The sequence below is a fragment of the Rhea pennata genome, chromosome 1, assembly GCF_028389875.1.
Source record: "Rhea pennata isolate bPtePen1 chromosome 1, bPtePen1.pri, whole genome shotgun sequence".
Classification (NCBI taxonomy): domain Eukaryota; kingdom Metazoa; phylum Chordata; class Aves; order Rheiformes; family Rheidae; genus Rhea; species Rhea pennata.
Window position 1 is genome coordinate 205,008,465 of NC_084663.1, and position 18,090 is coordinate 205,026,554.

The 18,090-nt window shown below is 39.6% G+C and overlaps 2 protein-coding genes and 7 non-coding genes across 21 annotated transcripts in view; 8 read left to right on the plus strand and 1 right to left on the minus strand.

Moving 5' to 3' along the window:
* The first annotated feature begins 26 nt into the window (after window positions 1–26).
* TAF1D (TATA-box binding protein associated factor, RNA polymerase I subunit D) lies at window positions 27–15,404 on the plus strand. Of its 7 annotated transcripts, none has more exons than XM_062567340.1 (15): window positions 27–81; window positions 562–645; window positions 2,276–2,518; window positions 2,624–3,080; window positions 3,382–3,557; window positions 4,883–4,934; window positions 5,245–5,522; window positions 6,940–6,987; window positions 8,237–8,369; window positions 9,391–9,653; window positions 10,509–10,699; window positions 11,334–11,389; window positions 12,312–12,384; window positions 13,189–13,261; window positions 14,003–15,404. In XM_062567340.1, the coding sequence occupies exons 3-7, from the start codon at window positions 2,289–2,291 to the stop codon at window positions 5,389–5,391; spliced, it is 1,062 nt and encodes a 353-aa protein (XP_062423324.1). In that variant the 5' UTR covers window positions 27–81; window positions 562–645; window positions 2,276–2,288; the 3' UTR covers window positions 5,392–5,522; window positions 6,940–6,987; window positions 8,237–8,369; window positions 9,391–9,653; window positions 10,509–10,699; window positions 11,334–11,389; window positions 12,312–12,384; window positions 13,189–13,261; window positions 14,003–15,404. The 7 variants fall into 7 exon arrangements, with proteins under 7 accessions (XP_062423324.1, XP_062423328.1, XP_062423327.1 ...); XM_062567344.1 differs by having other exon boundaries at window positions 10,509–10,577; XM_062567343.1 differs by having other exon boundaries at window positions 10,509–10,577; window positions 11,334–12,384.
* LOC134135797 (small nucleolar RNA SNORD5) lies at window positions 6,732–6,803 on the plus strand. The gene has a single exon (XR_009957381.1). It is a non-coding gene; the product is annotated as a small nucleolar RNA SNORD5 (small nucleolar RNA).
* LOC134135790 (small nucleolar RNA SNORA40) lies at window positions 8,004–8,129 on the plus strand. Its single transcript, XR_009957375.1, has one exon. It is a non-coding gene; the product is annotated as a small nucleolar RNA SNORA40 (small nucleolar RNA).
* On the plus strand, window positions 8,467–8,602 carry LOC134135783 (small nucleolar RNA SNORA8). The gene has a single exon (XR_009957369.1). It is a non-coding gene; the product is annotated as a small nucleolar RNA SNORA8 (small nucleolar RNA).
* On the plus strand, window positions 9,009–9,141 carry LOC134135784 (small nucleolar RNA SNORA1). Its single transcript, XR_009957370.1, has one exon. It is a non-coding gene; the product is annotated as a small nucleolar RNA SNORA1 (small nucleolar RNA).
* LOC134135781 (small nucleolar RNA Z40) lies at window positions 10,125–10,197 on the plus strand. The gene has a single exon (XR_009957367.1). It is a non-coding gene; the product is annotated as a small nucleolar RNA Z40 (small nucleolar RNA).
* Window positions 11,152–11,284, plus strand: LOC134135786 (small nucleolar RNA SNORA18). Its single transcript, XR_009957372.1, has one exon. It is a non-coding gene; the product is annotated as a small nucleolar RNA SNORA18 (small nucleolar RNA).
* LOC134135782 (small nucleolar RNA SNORA8) lies at window positions 12,068–12,206 on the plus strand. The gene has a single exon (XR_009957368.1). It is a non-coding gene; the product is annotated as a small nucleolar RNA SNORA8 (small nucleolar RNA).
* The window catches only part of CEP295 (centrosomal protein 295), a 47,143-nt gene continuing 44,264 nt past the window's right edge, over window positions 15,212–18,090 (minus strand). For 6 of the 7 annotated variants that reach the window (XM_062567338.1, XM_062567335.1, XM_062567334.1 and 3 more), the window contains 3 exons: window positions 17,946–18,054; window positions 16,584–16,683; window positions 15,212–15,585 (listed from right to left, as the gene is read on the minus strand). In XM_062567338.1, the coding sequence (XP_062423322.1) occupies window positions 15,535–15,585; window positions 16,584–16,683; window positions 17,946–18,054 (260 nt within the window). In that variant the 3' untranslated portion in view covers window positions 15,212–15,534. Of the gene's footprint in view, window positions 15,586–16,583; window positions 16,684–16,710; window positions 16,846–17,945; window positions 18,055–18,090 lie in introns of those variants that run through there. The other variant, XM_062567337.1, reaches the window with a different exon arrangement.

Genomic DNA, 18,090 nt, shown 5'->3' on the forward strand with positions numbered 1-18,090 from the left:
GCGCCTCTCGCGAGAGCCGAGGGCTATGTAAGCGCGCGGGCGGCGGCCGCCCGCCCTTTGCGGAGGCGACGCGGGGAGCGGGTGGGTGGTGGCGGAATCCGTCGCCATCCGCGGCGGGCGGGGAGGGCCTGAGGGGCGGCGGCGGCAGGGCCGCGGCGGCGGCCGGGGTTCGCTCGCTGCCGCCGAGCGTGACCGCGAGGGTTCGCGTCCGTGGGGCGCTGCCGCTGCCTGCCCCCTTCGGCCACCCCAGCGTGGGCCGGGCGGGCGCGGGCTCGCCCCGGCGGGCCCTGCCGGCTGGGGCCGCCGGTGCGTGCGTGGCGGCCGTGGCGAGGTGCCCGGGGCGGGGGTGTCCCCGGGCATGGGGCGGATCGCGCACGTACGAAGTGTCCGCCGTGGCGGCGCCGCTGCTGTGGCGGGGCTCGGCTGGGGGCGGCGGGCGGGAGCGGCGTGTTCGTCGTCTCCCAGGCTCGAGGTGAACTTGAGCAGAGTAACGGAGGGATCTTCGGGAGGACGAAATGTGTGAAATGGTTAGTTGGCAATTTCCCCCTCCTTCCTCCGCAGGAGAACGGTTAGCAGTGCGGTGTGCCAGTCGCTGGTAAGAACAGAGCTGAAAGAGCGAAGATAAACGGTGCTGACCTGCCTACTGTAAGTATTATCTGCAACCTGTCTAGTTAATGTGCCGTTATTGCATGTTTTTGTGGCTTTGAGGTTTGTTATGTTGTTAATTTCTGGTCATTGTGTTGGTCAGTCAAGGTGAATTAGTAGCAGTGTAGCTATGGGGCCAGTAAAAGAATTCTCCTAAAAAGAAGATGTGGATTGCTCTCTAGAGTTACTTTATCTTCCCTGATGGCAAAGGGGAGATAGGGCCTCTGTGCTGCTACCTTATTGACATTAGGATGAGTTTGAGCCGTGCAGTATTTCTGTAAATACTTGCTTCCAAACCTTCATTTTCATTTTGAAGAAGGCAGCCAAATGCATTCTGTCTTGAATAGTTAAATGATGAAAAAACCTTATCTGAATACAGACCATTTAAAATTCAATCACTGATGTAAGGTTGTAGCAGACTTGTGGTACTTGGGCCTTCTTTGGTCTGAGAGTAAGTTTGAAGTCATTCTAGTTGTAAGGGATGAGGATGAAATGGAACTCACTGCATTGAGTACTGATGACTGTCACTGTCCAGTAATATTTGACTACAAAAGCATTTGTTATAACCTGCTTGTTTTCATTCATTCTACCAGTCTATATACACCTTTCTAGACTAGCATTTCTAGACTTCACGCTTTCCTTATGCATTCCTTTGTTTTCCTATGCTTTTGCTCTTTTTTCTTTTTTCTTCTTGAATTTGTATAATAATCTGCACTCTGAAACATGAAACTACTGACTAAATGATAATAGCAGATTAGCTAAAGATGTAAGATGATTTTTCCTGTAGTGTCTTCAAATGCTAAATTGTGAGTTACTGACTTTGAAATTATGGGGTAAAGTGAAAGGTTTCTGAAAGCATATAAAACAGTAGAATTGTTAAGATGCAGCACTACAGGGCTAGCAAATAGCAAGCAGATGAAATGCTCTAGGCTGCTGCATAGGAAGGCAGGTTCCCTCAGCTGTATGTTCTAGGCCCTTCTGCATAGACTTGAGTGACTGGAGGGTGAATTGCATTGTCTTGGTGATTCTAGTAGAAACTAACTTTTTTGTGCAGTTGATCTGCATTTAGGTTGAGAGTCAGTGAGCATCTAGTTAGAGCAAACTGTTAAAGCAAGTACCAAGAGGCTTTAGGTACCAGTGAAAGAACAGAACGGGGAAGATGGAGTTGCTCCTGGTTGTGAGACTTGCTTAAGGTTACTTTAAAATGATGGTAAATACAAAGAAAGTAAGTATTTGTATGTGTTATACTTGTAACTATCCTGCAGCTGTAAAAAGCTGTTTGCTACATGTATTTGTTGCCCAAAGAGGTTGTAGAATTTTGACCTTGAAGACACTGGAAACTGGCCTGTACAAGCTGGTGAACAATCTGATGCTTGCCTTGACTAGGCAGTTGCACCGGAAGAGCTATACAGCTCCCAACTCTTTTGTGGATATCTCCATATATAGCTATAATTTAGCTGTTACTCTATTAGAGTTGCTTGCAGTTCATAGCAAAATCTATGTCCAAATTTACTCACAATTGGCTCTGATAACCTAGCCTTATTAGATGGAGCAGGGGGAGGCTTATTACCTGATTAATATTAAAATTTTATTTAATAATGAATTTATTGAATTCTTGTTGATGTTTTAGGACAAAATGAAACATGACTGATACAGATGAATCTCAGGCTTCTGGTTCTGATCACTCTGCTCAAGATTTAGTATTCACTCTGCAGAAGGAATCATCTGAGGTATGTGAATTAAATACACAAAGAAAGTGTTCAGGCTCTGGGCAGAAGGATGGATCTCCTGAGGAGTCTTCAGATGAGCTTAATAGTAGACATAAATCAACTGCTTCAGATATGGCCTGTTTGGACAGCAGTGATTCAGAAATGTGAGTTTTCTTCTCTAGTTTCTCGAAATTCTTCGTGTACAGAACTTGTATGATGAATTGTAATTGTAAACAGTCCTCTGAAGGTATGTATTGTTTCTTCTTTAGTGATGTTTCTGCTTCCAGTGGCAGTGAATACTATACCAAGTGCTGCACTGAACCTTCCAAGCGAAAAATTAGATCTCAACCTTCAAGGCAACAGGCAGAATCTCTTGCAGGAGTGCCTGATGTTGACAGTTCAGATTCTTCTCTGTCCACTCAAAGTCCAGTGAAATCACCTAAAACTTCTAAACAACAGAAGTCAAAGCTCAATTTGAAAGCCATTTTTGCCTATCACTTCAGGGGAAAGAAGTTTAAGGCAACTGCACACCGAAAATATAAAGGTGGCTCAGGGAAGAGGAAGAAAAAGTATGAGAGCACACAGATGCCTATAGGGAGGCCCCCACTGACAGCATCACCACAAGAGCAAAAGAAAAGGCTTCTAGATAGAGGCTTTCAGTTCCCTTTTTTGGAAAAACATTATGGGAAGAAACATATCCCTTTAAAGATGGTTCTTGGCTATGAGGTGAGTTTTTTTTTGTAGGAGAAACATTTTATTTTTGTACTTTAAAATAGCACGTTTAATTTGACTGTGTGGTGCTTTACTTGATGAAGATGGATTTCATTGTACTTTTGGTAAAAAGGACACTGAAGTATTCTGCTTAAGAGATTAAGTGAAACAGAAACTTGAAGTACAGAGGTGTCAATATGAAAATTCAGTTGATAATATAGCTGCTTTATTTTTTGTTTTATAATGGTATTTGAGATCTTACCATACATATAAATTATATTTTATATATGTGTATATTAAATTATGTTTTCTTCAGCAAGCAGCTGCAAAGGGATATTTCCAGTACATTGAAATGCTCAAATACGAAGAACATCTCAAAAAGGCTTTAAAAACTCTTAAAGCTAGTGAAGACTTGGAAAGAGAATGTCTGGCAGTGCGGAAACACAAGTATTTAGATGATGAAGGCCCCATTTCCCCTATTCAGGAGACAAAGTAAGTTAATTGGTTAGTCTTTAAATACTTAGGCAGCCCAATTTGAGTGTGTATTGCATGGCTGTCCTCTTCAATGGGTAGATGCAGGACAGTCACTGGTGAAAACCCTCTTTAATACTTCTTTGATTCAGTAATCTATACCACTTTAAATAGTCACATGCAGTTCTATAGCAGAGTTGCAAGTTCATCAAGTTCAATTCCTACACTGTCCTTCTAGCCTATATAAATATATTGTGTAGTCTGAATATGGAAATCTGTTCAAAATCATTTGTTTGGTGGGGGGGAACACTCAGCCACTTGGGATTCTGTGTAGAGTGGGGTGTACTTAATCTGAGGCCTGATTTTTGTTTCAAGTGGTGGTTTGTGTTGTTCATAAAAATAGTATGGTGGAAGTTAAGTAAGAAAAGTCATGTAAACGTCCTAAAATAAGTTCTACTACTGTTAGCCCATATAAAAACTGGAACACTTTAAAGTCTTTCCTATGATCAAATCAGTTTTCTTACATAAAGGGGTCAACAAATCAGCAAGATGACTTATTGCTGTAAATATACTCAACATTTTAATGCAGGAGAGTCTAGAAGACTTTGTAGACATACATACCTGATTTTCAGCCACTGTTAAGTTACCACCTACACTGCTAACTTACAGGCTGAGCTGGATGCTTAATCTGTGTAAGATATCAATCATTACTTTGTACTTTTGTAAGGGAACAGAAGAAACTAAGGTCAGTAGACTGAATGCCAGTGAACTGATCCAGACTGGCATATCTTGATAATAGAAGACTTTCAGAGCAGTATCTGGAACTAGTGCTCTATGTGCCACTTGAAGTGATAGCCATGGTACTAAAATGGTTTCTGTGGAGTTCTAACTACCTTCGAACAGTGGTGGAAAGGAGTTTCATGCTTGAGTTTCTGGGCATTAGGGGGAATAATTTTGGCTGTGGTATCAGTGAAACAATTGTGTATTCTGCTAGCTGATGCTTGTTCTTTTATTTTCTTGATTGTGTTTTGCTTGTTTTCTGACTTACTGACTTGCTAGCCTATTTGTTTTGTAACCCTAAGTAACTTCACTACTACTACTGTCTTCTACTATTCTGTTGCTGAACACTGCTTCTGTCCTGCCAGTATTTCTACCTACGATATAATTCCGCCATCAGAATCAGTCCTTTCAGAACCACCTAGTGCAGAACCGGAATTATTTTATGCTTATAACCTGTAGCACTTCCATACATATCAAGACTATCTTGGGGGCTCTGGTAGGAAGATAGTCTACACACTTGAGACTACTGTAAAACTACAAACTTTGTTTTGAATATTATATTTCAGTGATAACAGCTTGGATTCTGATAATCAAGAAGACTGTGATGCGAGAGTAGTGGTGAGTAAATATTCATAAACTCTGTAACCTTCTTTCTGCTCTTATGCTGAAGAACGATTTTTTTTTAAAAAAAGTACTTAATTTTTGAGCTTGGATTTAGTGCTTGTGATGCCTGTGATCCTGATATGTGATACAGAAGGAAGTCGCTTTGAGAGCCCGTATCTTTCTCTATGAAATAATGTTGGAATGTGTTGAGATTCTGGAATTTTCTGAAGAATTCTCAGAAGCTTGCAAAGTTACTACCAGAATATTTACTTTAAAATTGTCTCAGAACTAGACTTAGGAGCACTGCTATTTTTCATTGACTTAGGAGAACAGCTGTTTCGTTTTAAGTAGCAAAATTCCCAACAAGAAAAAATCAAAGACAGAAATGAAACCTGCAAAATCAACTGGAGTGATTGAAGGAGAAAAAGAATATGATGCTGAGAACTGGCTTCTGCAGGGTTCAGTTCAGTGAACGGAAAGCTTAAAAAATGAGCTGGTGGTGGCCATGTTTGACAGACCTTTCATTGCCTTCCTGGACTAAATGGTCGTTCTGAAGTGAACTTTGTGCTATCAATCAAGGAACCTAATCAGGTTTGGTTTAAGGTGAGTAAATTTGGCTTATCTGTGTGTGAAACTTGAACTTCAGGAATAGTATGTCTTTTTATTAAGTTCTTAAGTGTACTCTGAGCTGTCCTGTACCAGTAACCTTGTCTCTGTGGCTGACAGCCTTGTTTAAACACTAGCTTCTGCAACTTAACTTGTATAACCAATGGATAATCCATAACTAAAAATAAGGAAATGCTGCAGTTCAGCAGCTGTGTGATATGGAAGAGTGTATGCATGTGCACGCATGCATGTGTATGCCCATATTTTTCATTAAGAGAAACTTAAACTAGAGCCCCATTTTGTTTTGTTTTGTTGGTATCTTGGGGAGAAGCAGGTTATACTTTGAAATAATTTAAATGACTTCTTCAATGGGGAGAGTAGGAATTGATGAGAAACTTAAGCAATTCTGATATACACCAACAAAAAAAATGCCCACAGAAGTCGTCTCTTAATTTGGATAGAAGTTTATTGCAAAATACTATTAACACAAACATGATAAAATGAATTCTAGTTTTAAAGATTATATTCTGTTCTTAAATGCACAGTAATAACACTTTGGGAAAACTAATTATTGCTGAATCTGATCAAGGGTAGGCTATATCAAGAGTAGGTAGAACTGTAGCAGTGGATGAATCTTAGATGAAAAGATTGCCCTTTCTCTGCTCCTCTGTCTGGTTCAGAATGCCAATGTGACATGAATATGACTAGACAAAAGACTGAAGCTGTCTCCAATTGACTAAAACACCTTTGAGAAAGGGATTTGCACCTGGGGACATGACTGGCAAATACTGACAAATGGTCTGAATACTGCAAACTTCTGGATCATAAAACTGTGTTGTTAGCAACAGAACTTGAAAAATATGTTCAAAAAGTTCACCTGCGAATCCACAAGAAGCAGATTACCAAAGGGCAATATGCCTTGCTGAAGTACTCTATAATCACCAAATTGCTGTCATCTGCAAATCAGCAGCTGTTTAGTGAGTAGGAGCTCTCTGTGCTGAACAGGGACGTTGTCAATAAAAACCTCTTCAATAGCTGAAGATCATGTTTAATATTGGTCCAAAATTAATGGCTAAATGTAACTCTTTTAGGCATCTACATCAGAAATACTCTGTATGGCTTGAAAGACTCATCCTGGATCTAGGAGTGGGGTTCTTGCTGGGTAAGGCATAGCAAGGTAGTATGTGGAGTCCCACTCATTCTGTAGTTCACATGATGAATTTTTCTGTTCAACTGCTGAGTGACTCAGAAATGAACTAAATTTCAATTCTGATTAGAACTCAATAAATAGACATGAAAAGCAATCTTATTACAAGTGTTATACTGGTTGATGAAACTTGGCTTTCAGCTTTAAGAGTCCTCAGTCAGCTATATCTGACAGGGTTTTTTATCATCTCCTTCCTTTAATTTTCAGTTTGTTGCTTTGGGGAAATGGAATACTGCCCAGTTTTCTTGGTGAGAGGTAAGTTGTTGTTTGGTTTTGAATTCCTGTTTCCTTTTAGCTTTTTTCCTCCTAGCTTTTTTGCTTTAATTTACAGAAAGTCTTTGTAAAGCTTTTCCATCATTTTAGAACCTGTTTTGAATCAAAACTAGAATTTCGAATTCTTGAAAGACTGTTAAATGTAGGTTTTGTTAGAAGTTATATATAGAAGTATTTCAGTTTGACCTGGTGTTGAATGCTGCAGGGCAATCTAAAATGTCTGGTTTGTTCCTGACATGGCCTGGAGTACTCCCAGATGAAGGAGTTTGAGGACTGCTGTGCGTTTATTCTCCTGGAGTCCCACTATTCCTTTCTGTACCAGCATATATCATACAGCTGCTGTTTTGGGTCACTTTGCTATGGTAAAATTCCATTTTCACACATGCCATCTTGTTCTTCATTCCTGCTTCCTATGCAAGAACAGAGGGAACATCAGAAGGCAGTAGTCCTGTGCTTATATAGCTGAAGTTGTGAAACATCTTACTGCAGGATGTTGTAGTTTGTGAGAGTTCAAGAGTGGAAAATACCATGTAGGACTTCAATACCATGTAGGAAAAATTAATGTAGGATTACTGAACAGCAGAACATCTTTGACGTAAGAAGCCATGAGCTGCAGGCAGTAAAGGCTGGACAAGTAATGATACCTCACAGGAACGTACTTGCTCAAGTAAGCATAGAAACAGGGCATTTTTTGGCATTTACTATAGTAAGGGTACTGAACTAGATAACAGTTCAGTCTAACACAGTATAAATTGCTGTTGTAACAGTATATCTGATATTGAACTCCTTGCCACAATTACCTTAGTCCAAATTATACCTCCCTCTAAAACCAGAAATAATGGAAGGTGACAGTTGTTAGTCAGGAGTTGTTAGACAGTTGTTACTTAGGAGTAAGTATACAGCAAAGACAAAAATAGCTTAGATTTTTGTGTACCATCCAAATGCTGTTTCAAAAATAGTGGAAAATAAGATGAAAGCTGATGCATTTGTCTTGTTTTAGCACTTGTTCAGTTTTTGTCTCTTGCTGTAGACAAAAACCTGGAACCTAGTGCTTAGAAAAAACCCTTCTTTGCAACCCACAGCTGATCACTGTATTAGCTGTGTTACTTATGTGAAGGGACAATGTTTCAATGAGTTACTAGTAGAATACATGCGGATACTGAATCTAGGGTATCAGTTTCATGTTCTGTATTTGCAGATGTGTAATCCAGTTGCACTGATTCCTTTCCAGACTGTTCAGATGAGTATACCAGCTCTGCCACAGTGAGCAGTTGTTCATAACTGATTTGGACTACTTCAATTCTTGCAGCTGTTTTTCTGGCCTTCTGTTATCTCACCACATTTTTGTGGAAAATACTGAGCCTGTAAGTAGAAGAGGTAAATTCTAATGTGTTTTCTGCTTCAGTATGAGGATATTGGGTTTCTTTAGGGAAGTACTTCAGCCTTCCACAGCAAATGATAAGACTAATGGTATCTGCACCCAGAAGTACTTTCCTGATGATGTGGAAAAGGCAGTACTACAGTAATTCAGCAGCTAGCCTTGTTTGTTTTCATGCTGGATGTGCTAATTAAACTTGGCATTTCTCTTGGGACAAGTAGATTAAAAGTTTTTTATTTGGGTACTTGTCATTTTAACCATTCTTCATAGATGTATTTCACAATTTGTTTTTATACAGTAAGTATAGTAGTTAAATCAGTGAACTTGTAGTAAAATATTTCTATTTAAAGGGGAGTTCCTGTGACATGTCTGAAATGGTGAAAAGCCTCTGTAGTTCAGGTAAATATTGAGGGAATAGTTGTTTTTTCAAGGTGGAGATAGCTGGATGAGGGTCATATGAACTCAAACCTTAGATTTAAGCTGCCTTTTTCCAAAGGAACAAAAGATCTTGTTTTGAAACTCAAATTCAAGTACTAGAAGGCAGCTAATGAAATGTTTTTGATAATGTGGATGGTTAGGCTTAAATAGGAACTGTTCTGCAGCTGCTGTCCAAAGTTAATTGTTATGCCTCGTTATTCAGCAAATGGACACAACTCATTGTGTCTCTGAAATTGAAGAACGTGGCTAGAGGAGTAACAGGTTATGCTTTCCTCACTGTAAAGCTAATTGCAGTGGTGACAATGAGACCTGTAACAGACTTACTTAACAAAACGGTTCTTAGGCAGTTATGAGCCAAAGTGCAGCTACTCTGAAGTAGTCCCAAGGATTTGCTTATTTTGATGGCTTTGAACTCTGTGTATTTGTAATTTGTCTTAAAAATGGTATCCCTTACATGTTGCCTGTGTATCACAGTACCAACTGACTTTTAGGTGACTCCTGTGAAAGTTGTACCTTCTCTGCCTTAGTGCTTTTTTTTTTTTTTTTTTTTTTTTTTTTTTTAACTGCAGGTTGTTGTTAATACTTTTATGATGGATGGCACCATGTCTCTGGCTTCAAAAGAAATGCTTGTGTTTTAGGCTTAACACTTAGACATTAAGGCAGCATAACTTGACTACAGCCTACCTGCTTCCTGTTGAGAATAAAAAAACCTCTGAATCTTCCTAAAATTATTAAAATGATGAGGAAACTTGAAAATGATTCTCAGATGCAGCAATTCCCTATTTTCTTTTTAGGAAGCTGATCTGAATGTGCAATCCGACCTAGTATCTTGGTAAGTTAGTATGATTGATTGTTATTGAAATAAGGTTGCTATACTGCTCTAAGGGATGTTTTATTCTTCCAGTCCATATCTGCACATTAGGTAAAGAAAACTATCCATTATGTGATACACCAGACTGGAATCCATTTTATTATCTTTGCCCATAGTGATATTCATCCTTCAATGTAGTATCAATCTCCTTGATTGCTGCTATTGCATGTGGAAAGAGGCAACTTGCTGTGTGAGGTTTTCAGACATGATACATTGGTTAATATAAATCACATGAACTGCAGTAGTTCTCTGTAGCCTGCAGAAAATAAAAGATGATGTTGGGGTTTCTTTGTTTTGTTTTTAATCCTTGTCTGTTCTAGGTTAGCTTGTCATTTAACTTGCTGAGCTATTAGCTGGTACTCTTTCAACTGGAAAGCTGCAATGCTGTTGAATTAAAAAAAGTAATACCAATTTCCAAATTTGAAAATACTATATTGTTGTGATGATTGGCAAAATGTTCAACTGCTCTGAAGACAGTGAATGAGAACAGCCTTTCTGAACAAATCTTAGATGAGTGTTCTTTTCATTGCACTTTATTACAGGCATCCATTATGAATATTTAATGTGCTGTGTTTTGTGTCAGTGGACTGAAAAGTTCTGTGTGACTTTTGTATATTTTTTTAAAAAGGCATTTTAATTGAGAGCTGATAAAGTAAATAGAATAATGAATACTTGGGCATACTAATAGCTGTAAGTGTGATTCCAGAGAGAATAATCCTCAGGAAACATTCGTAGTTACTTCTAGCATTGCTCTAGATTCTTCCGGTTTGTATCTTCATATATGTCTAACCCTGTAATCATCTGGCTTTTCTTTAGGTGGCACTTGCTTAGAGAACAAAGAAGAACTAAAGAAGCTATCTAACAGAAATATGAAGCCTCTACTAGGTCAGCAGGAAACAAACTTCAGCCTGTTTCTTAGTGCTGAGGAGGGCTTTGGTTTCCAGTGACTGGAACTCTTTATCAAGCTTACTGATTGTGGCAAATTTCAGGGACTTCTCTCAACACAGGTACTGTATTTAATACAGTGCTTGTTCTCATTCTGTTAAGGAAAGGATTTCTTTTCAACTTCAGTTTGTCAAAAGAATACTTGCACAAATTTTTCAAAGGGAAACTGAAATTATTAAAATAGACTTGATACTTCTGTAAGTAGCAAACACTTGACCAAAGTCTTAGGGAGAATTTTCTGTTCAAGTGAAACTTAATTCCTTTGTTTTTTGGCTTTCAGGTAGCATTAGCTTTTAACACTAATGCTAGTACTTGCAGTTATTTTTGTGCATATCACCTACTGCTGCTACTTCTTTTCCAAGTGTTGTTTTTCCCAAATGTTGATGATTTTTAGTGTCTCCTCTCTCCTTCCCCCTAAATGTATTTGTATGTATCCTTCTAGAATCTTGAAGCAAGAGAACTTTGTCAGTCTATTTGATCTTTATCTATTGTATTAATTTATAGTACTGGAAAGGTTGAGGTCTATCCCGATAGGATCTCTTCTGTAGGTTCGTGTCGTTGGAAACGCCTCACAGAACAAACTTGTGGTTTTGCCTTATCCATTGAGCTGCTTGTTAGCTCTGTGGGATAAAAACTGCAAGACAGATTTCTATTTGACATTCTAGGAATGGAAATAATGCTTATGTTCTCCTTTAGGTACCACCTATATGCTTCTGATAAGAATGAGAGATAGATGGGAATGGAAAAATTTGGTAAGAGTCAGAAATGGTGTTTTACAATTTGAGATTTCAAATATAACTTGCATGTTGAATTACATGGTTTGAACTTAAGCCAGACTTCAGTGTAGATACCTTTGTTTCTAAGAACTTTCTAGTTATTTTGGTTTTAAGTTTTTTGGATCAGTTGAAGCAGTCTGTTCTCTTTTAATCTTGAAGGATTCTTTACTTGCTTAAGCAGCTACTAGTTAAAGAGAAAGAGCACTTTCATGTCTGTCTGAAATTAAAGTAACTTCATAAACATGCTGCATTTTTTTTTTGTTCTGTCAAGTGAATACTTTGTAGTTTCATACTCAGGAACACAAAATTGTTTTTGGGTTTCAAAGTTTTTAATTCCTTAACAACTCAGCTGGTTCATTACTGAACCATTAAAATTCCTGGGTACTTAGCTGTAGAATATATGTTAAAGAATTACGGAAAGAAGTATAGAATGCTTTATTGTAGACATACATAATAAAATAACTGAAAGGATTTCTGAAGCTGTTGCTCATAAGTGAAGTTATAATAGATTCTCTTTTCCCTTTTAGTTGCATGACAGTTTTTGTAAGAACCAACAACTTATTTTAAAATTCAAACTCCTGATAAAACACTTAGGACCTAGTGGTTAACAAGCTAAAATTATGCACGTTTTATTTCACAAACTACTGCAGCTGTTGCACTGTATGGTATCTGCACCCAACAGCATTCTCCTGATGGGATGTTCAAAAAACAGTGCCACAGTAGTTCAGCATTTGGCATCGTTGGTTTTCATTCTGCTGTGTCTGTTAAACCTGGTATTTCTGCTGAAACATCCTTTGGTTCTCTTCAAGAATTCGAATGCACTGGCTTTCTACTTAATGTAGAAAGTGTGCAAACTGGGCACTAGCTCTAAGTGCATTCACATTTCTTTTCCTAACAGATACTCTAGAATACTGAATAAGATGAACTTTGCTTTAAGAGGATTAGCTGGAAGATGGTAACCTTTTTGGCAGGTAGGTGCTGAATTACTTGTCTGTTCAGAAGGTTTCAAGCAACTTAACTGAGTTAACAGACAAACCTAACTTTAGAATGACACCTCTGTAGATGGTTCTAGATAGTGATCACTCTGATTTGGGCAGGCTGATTATTTGCATATGAAATTGTGCTTGTATGTATACTTTGCATAAGTCTGACATTCATGCAATCTGTATTACTAGTGTCTGAGACAAAGATTGATACCAGCTGTGAGGAATTGTTTTGTACTTGGAATTCATAGCAGATTCTCGGCTGGTTAGTACACGATGTGATGTAACTTAATTGGCATGATTGACAGTCCTTAACAAGACAGGAAATTTAAATAGCAAGTGTAGGATAAGTCCCAGATCTAAGTCTGTAACAGCAGTAAGAGGAGTATCATCTGGTCATTACCAAGGCTGCTGGGATATTACTGTTTCTGGTGAGCTGTGGACATGACCATAAAGTAAGACCATCAGACCCTTGACTTGCCACATTGTGTGGCATGAGGTCTGCTGGGAATAAAGTCTTAATGTAAAGGATCAGAGATGGTGTTCCCTTGCTTTGCTTAAAGTAAGAAAGACAAGCTCTTGCTGAGACATTAGTCTATTCAGAACCTTAGGCTGTAATTCAGCCTTAAGGTAACTCCAGAAGTTGCTGTGGAGGGAAGTTGTGACCCATTTGGAAAAAAAAAAAGGCAAGAAAGGAGAGGGCAGAACAGGCTACTCCATGCAGTTTGCATCTGACTTGACTTGTTCCAGGCTTTCGTTTCCACTAACCAAATCTGACTTTTTAATCTGTAGTGTCTGCTATTGAGTCACTGACAATGTCAGGGGCAAGAAGCAACATTTTAGTGCAGCCAGAGTGAGTCTGAAGGTAAGACCAGTGCTTTGTAAAATACCAGTATTTGAAAGAAATTCAAGGTCACCTCAAAGAGGGTTTGCATGGCTGAAACACCAGCAGCTCTTAACGCAGTGACCTTATATTGAAATCCTCTGCAGGATGCCTTGGGCACTTGGTGTGTACTGTGGTCTATTTCTGAGGAGATAAGCTTAATGTAGCCAGGCATGTTTGAGTAAAAAATGATGCTTGCTTACTGACACCCCAAATCTGAGATGCTATTGTAGGGAGATGTTACTTGGTTTCAGACTGAGCTCAGCTGATTCCTGCAGCATGTGAAAAGAACCCTGTCTACCATGCTCTAGGTGACCCTGCTGAGCAGGGAGGTTGGACTAGATATCTCCAGAGGTCCCTTCCAACCTTACTGATTCTGTTCTATGATAACATGATACTAGACTGCTCATCAGCACAGTTTTAACTTAGTTGCTACTTCCTTCTGCCTTGGGAGTGTAGTATACCCCTGGGATAAATGGAGGTGTTGGAGAGAATAATTCAGAAGAAATGGATGGGGGGGAGAGGTGCAGGACTGGGATGCCATGGACACTTCAGAGCTGCTTTGGAAATGATGCTTTGTCCCTTACATTTCAATAAGAAATATATGTTCCCTGGATTACTGCTTTTATATCGGCACTCTGCTTTAAAATTTAATGTGAGGAAGACAGCTGAATTAAGATGCCTTTTCTCTTGTGGTGCTAATATGTGCTTCACCTCTTCTAGGTCCTGGTAACATTGCTGCAAGGCTGAGGAAGAACAAGACAGTTCTAAATCAGATACAAAAAGGACTTTATAACCTATTCTGCATTAATTAATTATAAACATTAATTGTATAACTTTCCTTGGTGCTCTGTAAATTGAAATAATGCAAAAAAGTATGCAGGACAGGTCAAACATTAAAGACTGCTGTTACCACTTCAGCCTACTTTGCCCTCTTGGGAAATGTGATAGCAAAGCTTAGGACTGTTTCAAATTAGCTGTCTCCCTTGGAGTTGCAGAAATGCTTACCAAGCTGAGGGTAGTGAATTGTGTGGTTCAACTACAAGTGAACTATCTGTTTCCTCTGCTGCTTTATCTGACTTGACTGGATATTCAGGTTTGAGAGAGGGAGCTGCTTACTCTGTGTAGACTGTCATAGCAGTTAAATAAAACTGATCTAACTGTTTAGAAGGAACAGTTGCAGGCAGGGATTATTTCTTCTTGCTACAGTACTGTATGCAGCTAAAATGGTGAGTAAAATGTGGCATGTTCTTATCTGTGGCTTGCCGTAGCAAAGTGTTTCTCTACTCTCTTCCATTCTGATCATGGTAGGAAAAAAGGATGAGATCATTCATCAAAGCTTCTGCAGTGGAGTGAAAGCACCCCTTTCAAATGCCCTCTGTAAAGATGAGGCAGCCTACATAGTTAATTTGCAACCTTCTGACAAATTGGGGGCAGGTTTAGCTCAGTTGGTTAGAGCATGGTGCTGCTAATGCCAAGGTCGCAGGTTCAATCTGTATGGTCTATGCTGAGGGTTGGACTTGTTGATCTCCTGAAGTCCCTTCCAACCTTACCAGTCTATGATCCTACGAAATCCTTACACTAACGAGCCTCTACTTAACTGCACAGAATGACACAGGCTTCTGCTGCCCTATGCTGTTAAAAAGAGGGGATAGTTGTTGGATTCACGTCTTTTCATCTAGGGTTCTACTTTCACTGACTCCAGAGAGTGAGGATAGAAGTCTGAATTATATTCTAGTAATGGTTTACTAATGCTTAAAGAATAGCAGTTACCTGTGTAGCAGCTTTTAACTTAACAGTGCTAGGAGAATGGTAGGGTGTTACTAGTTCTTTTTGCCTCAGGTGCTTTAGGTGTATCTGAGCTGCAGCAGTGGTTAATTACCATTTGCACTGAATACTAGAAGAATGGTATTTAATTTAACACAAAACAACTTATTGCAATAAGTTTTATTTGAGTAAGTTTTAACACATATATTACAAGAATGTGAACTTCCTTTAAAACACTAACCTCAGAAAAGGCTTTATTATGTCTGTCAACCTGATCTGAAGCCAGCAGTGCTTAAAGCAGTAGTTCTATCAGCTTGTGTAGTGATTTGTCAATAAAAGATCTTTGCTACTACAGTGATTGTTTACTCTTGTCATACAGCTTATTTCCACCTGTTTCATAATTACACTGCTTTTAGTGCAAATTTCATTTCAGTACATTCTTTGGACTGTACCAATAAATTTTTCTTCTTATGAAGGTGTTCTGACAGTCACGGTGTCTTCAGAGGTTTCCTCCTGGCTCGTAGTTTTTCTAGTGTTCTCTAGAAAGAAGACAAACCAATGGAGACTATCGTAAACTAGCTTAAGAAGGGATAATACTAAAAAAACCTCCTGGAGCTAGCTAACAATATAATGGGGGAGGACAGTTAAAATAAATACTACTCATCTTTATAACTCGCACAATTACTGATAGTCAGGTTTACACAGGAGGGTGAGTATGAAAGATCAGCATAGGAGGGGAAGATGCAGTTTTCGTCATTTTTTAGGGAAGCTATGAAAATAGTATAATCAGAAAAAAGTGCTTTCTACTGGGGAAGGGGGGAAAAAAGGTAGGATTTAGTCCTAGAATAGCAGTTTCAGCCTGTCAGAAGTCATCAGTGCTTCATTCCCTCAAAATTGCCAAGGTCAAAAATAGCAAGGACAAAAAATTTAACAATTCAGAGTTTTATTTTCCCTGTTGGAAACTCAACTTAGAGCAATTGTATGCAAATCCAGCAGGATCCTTGCAACCTTAAGATTCTACTTAGCTGAGAATGCCCAGACTTAAGAATTTATTTTGAGTAATGGAAAAGTATTAGCCAAGAAAGGAAAACTGCCTTATAATGAAAATTCAGTCAAGCTAATAAAGGTCAAGAGAGTAAAAAAAACCCTGAATCTCCATCCTTTTGCTAAGGAGCTCTTCCTCTATGAACTTTGGAGTTTAAACTTGCAGTTAGAGCTTGTTCAAACTTCTTGCTTAGTACCTGCCACTTACCAGAAAAATTCAGCTTGAAGCAGAGCCCATTACAGAAAATTGCAAAGGTGTTATTTTGTATTAGCAAGTTCAGCAAGAGTGCTGATAGAAAAGTCTGTGATAAACTAATAGCATCAGTTAAAATAGACAAAAGCTGAACTAAATTGTCATTAAAGTCCCATCAGGCCAACAAACTGCTACCTTCAAACTAATTCCAGTTGTCTCTGTTTCAGTTGTGGTGCTGTGCTCCTGCAATAGCAGGACTAGAAATTCAGTTAAATTAAGAGAACTGACCCAGTATGTTACCTTTTGAAATTCTTTAGCTTTTTCTCTGTTTTTAGCATAGGTTTCTTGCCTTGTTTTTTCCTCCTGTCTGATTTTCACTTCTGCAAGTTGATTATAAAGTCTGTCAAAACAGTAGATCAAAAAGTAGTATCAAGAAGCAGCAACAGAGAAGAGTTAGTGTCTTAAGTGTATACATAGTCCAAATTGCTGAAAATTCCAAATGAAGTTCTGACTCAGTTGTCCAACATGGAATCTTCTCAAATTCTTTTTCACCTGCCTATAGCTGACAAACATCCCGTTCAGGGATCACAGAATCAGTAAGGTTGGAAGGGACCTCTGAAGATCATCTAGTCCAACCTCCCTGCTCAGCAGGGGCACCTAGAGCATGGTAGACAGGGTTGCATCCAGGCGGGCCTTGAAGATCTCCAGAGAAGGAGACTCCACAGCCTCTCTGGGCAACCTGGTCCAGTGCTCCATCACTCTCACAGGGAAGAGATTCCCCCTCACGGTCAGGCGGAACTTCCTGTGCTTCAACTTCTGCTCACTGTTCTGCTCTTGTTCTGTTTCTTGGCACCACTGAAAAGAGTTTGTCCCCATCCCCTGGACACCCTCCCTTCAGGTACTTGTACACATTGATAAGATCCCCCCTCAGTCTTCTCTTCCCCAGGCGGAAGAGGCCCAGCTCTCGCAGCCGTTCCTCATAGGGCAGGTGCTCCAGCCCTCTGATCATCTTTGTAGCCCTATGCTGGACTCTCTCCAGTAGCTCCATGTCTCTCTTGTCCTGGGGAGCCCATAACTGGACACAGGACTCGAGATGAGGCCTCAGCAGGGCTGAGGAGAGGGGCAGGATCACCTCCCTCCACCTGCTGGCAACACCCTTCCCAGTGCACCCCAGGAGACCATTGGCCTTCCTGGCCACATTGCTGGCTCATGGTCAACTTGTCATCCACCAGCACTCCCAGGTCTTTCTCTGCAGAGCTGCTTTCCAGCAGGTCAGCCCCCAGCTTGTACTGGTGCCTAGGGTTATTTCTCCCTAGGTGCAGGTGTATTATTTTGTATTGTACATTATATTTACTGTGCATTATCATTATTAAGCACCTAAGTGCAATTACGAATTTCTCTTCAAATTTAAACTAATTTGAAGAAATAACTGGCTTGGCTTAGACTGGCTGCCATCCAAACTTCCTCCTGCCTGCTCTGCTGCAAGGAAATTTCCTATCATACATATATCTCAAGCATACTTGCTTCTTTCTCCCAGCAATTTAGTGTGAAGCAGTGCTCCCTTAGGGTCCAGAATGTGACCTAGCCAGTAGCCTTCACAAAGGCACAGATTACTACTACTGTTTTTTTGTCCAAATTTCTCCCACTTATGTTATGCAATACCTGGAAGTACGCTGGTGCATTTCAATTTCTGCAGACTTCCTGTCTTCTGGAGAAGACACTTTCACTTCTTCTACCTTCTTCAACTGATTGGTAGCTGCCCCTTTTTTTTCTTAAAATAATAAAAAGGTATTTTAAATCATTAGTC

Excerpts from the sequence above, each read along its gene's own strand:
- TAF1D (XM_062567342.1), top strand. The coding sequence starts at position 2,289 with ATGACTGATACAGATGAATCTCAGGCTTCTGGTTCTGATCACTCTGCT. Across the intron at positions 3,081-3,381 it reads AGATGGTTCTTGGCTATGAG|CAAGCAGCTGCAAAGGGATA; the intron begins GTGAGTTTTTTT and ends TGTTTTCTTCAG. Across the intron at positions 3,558-4,882 it reads TCCCCTATTCAGGAGACAAA|TGATAACAGCTTGGATTCTG; the intron begins GTAAGTTAATTG and ends ATTATATTTCAG.